Source organism: Corvus hawaiiensis, chromosome 27, assembly GCF_020740725.1.
Source record: "Corvus hawaiiensis isolate bCorHaw1 chromosome 27, bCorHaw1.pri.cur, whole genome shotgun sequence".
NCBI lineage: Eukaryota > Metazoa > Chordata > Aves > Passeriformes > Corvidae > Corvus > Corvus hawaiiensis.
In genome coordinates this window covers 3935406-3940220 of record NC_063239.1, presented here as the reverse complement: position 1 = coordinate 3940220, position 4815 = coordinate 3935406, and the positions used below count along the sequence as shown (strand labels likewise).

The window sequence follows — 4815 nt, the reverse complement described above, 5'->3', positions numbered from 1 at the left end:
CCACGCACAGGCCTGGCTGCTCCTGGCACACTCAGACAGCACAAGTGGAGCTCAGGCAGGGCCCTGGATGAAGGTTTTCCCAGAGCAGGAACAAGGGTGGGGGAGTCCCAGCGGGACAGTCTGCAGGGAATGGCACAGGTTTGGCTCCAAGCAGCCTGTCCTGACTTGTCACCGTCCTTTCTCCATGAACAGGTGCCCATGGCCAGAGACAGCAAATGTGCAACAGCAGCTCCATCAGCCCCTTCCTCCTGCTGGCATTGGCAGACACGCGGCAGCTGCAGCTCCTGCACTTCTGCCTCTTCCTGGGCATCTCCCTGGCTGCCCTCCTGGGCAACGGCCTCATCATCAGCACCAGAGCCTGCGGCCAGCACCTGCACAGCCCCATGTTCTTCTTCCTGCTCAGCCTGGCCCTCCCCGACCTGGGCTCCATCTGCACCACTGTCCCCAAGGCCATGCACAATTCCCTCTGGGGCACCAGGCACATCTCCTACTCAGCATGTGCTGCTCAGGTGTTTCTGTTTGTCTTCTTCATGGGAGTAGAGGTTTCCCTCCTCACCATCATGTGCTACGAGCGCTACGTGTCCATCTGCAAAGCCCTGCACTACGGGACCCTCCTGGGCAGCAGAGCTTGTGCCCACATGGCAGCAGCTGCCTGGGCCAGTGCCTTTCTCAATGCTCTCATGCACACGGCCAATACATTTTCCCTGCCCCTGGGCCAGGGCAATGCCCTGGGCCAGCTCTTCTGTGAAATCCCACACATCCTCAAGCTCTCCTGCTCCAAATCCTACCTCAGGGAACTTGGGCTCCTTGCCATTAGTGTCTGTTTGCTCTTTGGCTGTTTTGTGTTCATTGTTTTCTCCTATGTGCAGATCTTCAGGGCCGTGCTGAGGATCCCCTCTGAGCAGGGCCGGCACAAAGCCTTTTCCACATGCCTCCCTCACCTGGCCGTGCTCTCTCTGTTCCTCAGCACTGTTATGTTTGCCCACCTGAAGCCCCCCTCCATCTCGTCCCCATCCCTGGATGTGGCCCTGTCAGTTCTGTACTCAGTGGTGCCTCCAGCCCTGAACCCTCTCATCTACAGCCTGAGGAACCAGGAGCTCAAGGAGGCCCTGAGTAAACTGATGACTGGATACTTTTCAGAAGCAAAGAAGTGCCTGTTTTCTGCTGCATAGTTTTCAGAATGGAACTCATGACTGGCCCAGTCTGCCTTCTCAGGTCTTTGGTGGTGGTCAATGGCTTCTTCTCGCCATAATTTTGTGCTCAGTGAAATGTTTTTATTCATCCCTCATCTAATTCCCTCTCTGCTTCTTGAATTTGATTCAGAAACTCTGTAAACTCTGTAAAATCTGTAAAATTTGTGCTATTGCTATATTTAAACAAAATTAACTACCTGTCAGGGCCTTGGTTATCTGGGATCCCAACTCTGACACCTGCATGAAGTTATAGGGGAGAGGGGAAAAAGAGTCCCAGCACAGCAGCACAACCAGGGACAATGACTCTTTCCACATCTGCTGTTCCACACTCTCCTCCCCAGCCCTTCTGTGGGCGCAGGGCCAGAGTGCTCGGGCAGCTCGGTCACTGTCCTGCTGTGTGTCCGTGCTTTGACCACAGGCAGGGACAGGCCACGGGCACTGCTGGGACACAGCTGGGCTCCACCACAGCAGCTCCATCAGCAAAGGGCACCTCCTGGAGGCAGGGCAGGAAGGATTAGGTCTTATTTCGTAGTTGCCTCAGCAATAAAACCTAAGGGTCTCAATGTTTTGCTTGTTCTCCCAGGGCTCAGTGGGGTGAGATCAGGGTCCCAGGGTGGCCTTCAGGGGACTCAGATCTGGGTCAGCTTTTGTGTGTTGATGGCCAGTGCCCATCAGATGGTGAATGGTCAGTGCTGAACCCTCCTGGGGCTCTCCAGCTTGTGCCAGGGCTGATGGCAGAGGAATGTTTGTCTGGACGGCCTTGGGAACTGCCAGGAGAACACAGGGGAGCTGCAGGGACAGTGTGTGCCAGGGCTCAGCAGTGAGTGGAGCTCACTGGGCACAGGCCTGTCCGGGCTGGGGTCATGCAGAGATAAAGGGCTGAATGTCTGCTGTGAGCCGTGAGATCTCTGCAGCCCAGGGGACACAGCAGGTACAGGGAAAGGAGTCTGGGCAGGGACTCGTCTGACCCTCGGGGAGCTTCCCTAGGAGGATCCAGGGCAGCCCCAGCCCATGTGCCAGCCCTGGAACAAGGCAGGCATCTCTGAGCAGCCTCCATGGGCACAGCAGAGCCTGTGTGGGAGGGCTCAGTGCAGGGAGCACCAGCAGCTGCCTCTGTGTCGCAGCTGCAGCAGCCGAGCCCAGCAGAGCCAGCCCATGGCCCCGGGCAGCACAGCCCCCGTGCTCTGCAGAGCAGCACCCCCAGCTCGGGGCTCTGGGCAGCAGGGCAGGGGCTGCAGCAGTGGCTGCTCAGACCAGCACAGACGTGTTCCCCTGGGAAAGGCTCTGTGGCAGCTGGCACGGGCCAGGAGCAGAGCAGGAGCCCGTGTGTGTGCACAGGAGCCCTGGCAAGAGGCTGCCCTGTGCCTGGGCCAGCAGGAGCTGCCTGAGGAGCCCCAGGGCCAACTCTCTGCTGCTGTGCTGGCCAGTGGGGCCCTGGGGCTGCAGGAGCTGCCCGAGCTGAGGATCTCCTGAGCATCCCAGACAGAGTCGCTGTCCCTGACCTGCAGTACCTCCAGTTCCTGCTGCAGGGCCAGACCTGACTCTACTGCTCTGCAGGGGCAGGGAGAGCTGGACTGGGCAGTTCCAGGGAGAGGAAAACAATGGACCTCTGGTTATACGAGTCCCCACAGCATCACACTAGCCCCTTGGTTCCATAAGCCCCACAGTGTAACAATGGCCCCTGGGTCACATGAGGCCCCACAGGGTCACAAGGCACCTTTGGTTCTATGGGGCCACAGTGTCAATTTTGCCGGTGAGCAGGGTCAGCACCAAAGACACAGACACCAACTGAAGGAACTGTGTCGTTTATTATAATGCAAAAGTGCAAAGAATCACAAAAGGAGCAGCTCAGCAATGCCCCCAATCATCACTGCCAAAGATTGCCTGCAGTGATTAACCAAGATCCAGCCCCAGTTCCCCTCAGACTTTACCATCACCCAGAGCCACCCATCAGCTGGGGGAAGCTGTCCCAGCCAAGGACTGGAGAGCCACTCCCGGACACTGGGAATTCCTGCAGCTGCCTCCAGCCACAGCTCAGGCTCCAACCCCGCTGGGAGAGGGCCCAGCTTTGACAGTGCTGGAGAAACAAACTGACAGCACTTCTAGTGCAGGAACATCTGCTTTCATCCTCCTCTTGGCTTCCTCCTAAGCCTGGCCAGGGCTCAAGGAGTGACCAAAGGAGTTGACTTTGATCCTACAGCCCCAAACAAAGCCAGATGGGGCCTTGTCCGGTTTCTAAATACAGAGAGGTCAATCCACATTTCACCAAGGAACAGGCACAGAGGTCATATTGTTAATAGTACTTTGTTAATTAGTTCATTAGTGGGATACAAAGATAACCTTTGGTTGGAAGGTTCATCTAGAGGTCAGCTTTCACTCAGGGCCTGTTGTTCAGGCCTCATTCAGGGCCTGGTGTTCAGGCCTTGGAACTTCAATTGCTCCTTTGATCTAGAGATGAACTACAACTCCAAATAATTCTTTCAGTAACAGAGTCTTAGATTTAGCTATTAGGCATAAAGGCATCGCCTCTTGTTCTTCAATTAAGTGCTGCTCAAGGTCATCACTCAGAGCTACAATTCACATTCCTTTTAAAACATGAGTAATTAGTTGCTATTCTCTGTTATTTATCAAATCCCCCTTTTTTCTTGAGACTGTGTCTCTTTTTAGACAAGTCTCAGTGCTCCATTTCCCAGCACAAAGTGTCACAACAGCACTAACATGGAATCATAACACACCAAGTGCTCACACTGCAGTGATGACAGTGACTGCCACAAATGCATTTCGCAGCAGCCTCCAGTTTGGCAGCCATGAAGCCAATCCCTGCAAGAGGAATTTTCTTCTTTCTGCCACTCTTCTACTGCTCTTTCTATTGAGGCGATTCCTGACTCTTGGACTTCAAACCCATCACTGATAACAGTGCAGCATTCCTGTCCTAGAATAGCCCAGGCTCCTCCTTGACCAGCAGGCAGATAATCCAAGGCCATGCGGGTCTGCAGAGCCCCCGTTCGTGTTTGTTGGAGCTCACAGGATGTGCTGTTGGATATTTTAACAGTATCATTTGCTACTTCTTCTAATAATTGATTTAGCTTGTTAATGTGAACTCCACAGGACAAGGCAGCGCATGTGGGGCACTGGGTGAACCAGAATCTTTGGCTTTCTGAAATCCAAGGCACTCTTTGGGTGGAAAATGTTCTCTTAACATGAAACTCTTCCTTGCAGTTGTTGCTGAAGCACCCTAAAGGGAGGCATCACTATTTTTCCTCAGTCTCATTTGGGTTAGGAACAATAATTTGATTGTCCACAGAGATGATGCTTTTTAATTCCAAAATAATGTCCCCAAGGTCCTTTGCTGTTCAGCTTTACTGTGGTGTCGGGGGTAACAAGGCTTGGTGGGGTCCTTTCCCCTTCGGCTGGAGAGGTGCCGGGTCCCAGTCCCTGAGGGGCACCCAGGCTCCTGGCTGGAATTCATGTGGAAGTCACTCAGTGTCACATCAGCCTTCACACGGAGCCCCGTGGATCAGAGCATTTTCCACAGGGGCCGTGGGGGCAAACAGGGAGATTGGGTCTGGCAGGATCTGTAAAACAATATCCTGTAACATCTCCTTGTTCTCACACAGAACAC

At 54.2% G+C, this 4815-nt stretch overlaps 1 protein-coding gene across 1 annotated transcript; it reads left to right on the top strand.

Moving 5' to 3' along the window:
• Positions 1-227: 227 nt before the first annotated feature.
• Positions 228-1391, top strand: LOC125317572 (olfactory receptor 5A1-like; the record flags this gene model as incomplete). The annotated part of the gene is made up of 2 exons (XM_048287424.1): positions 228-509; positions 870-1391. Coding segments are annotated over 2 exons (585 nt in total), but the record flags the coding sequence as incomplete, so codon positions are not given.
• Positions 1392-4815: the final 3424 nt, after the last annotated feature.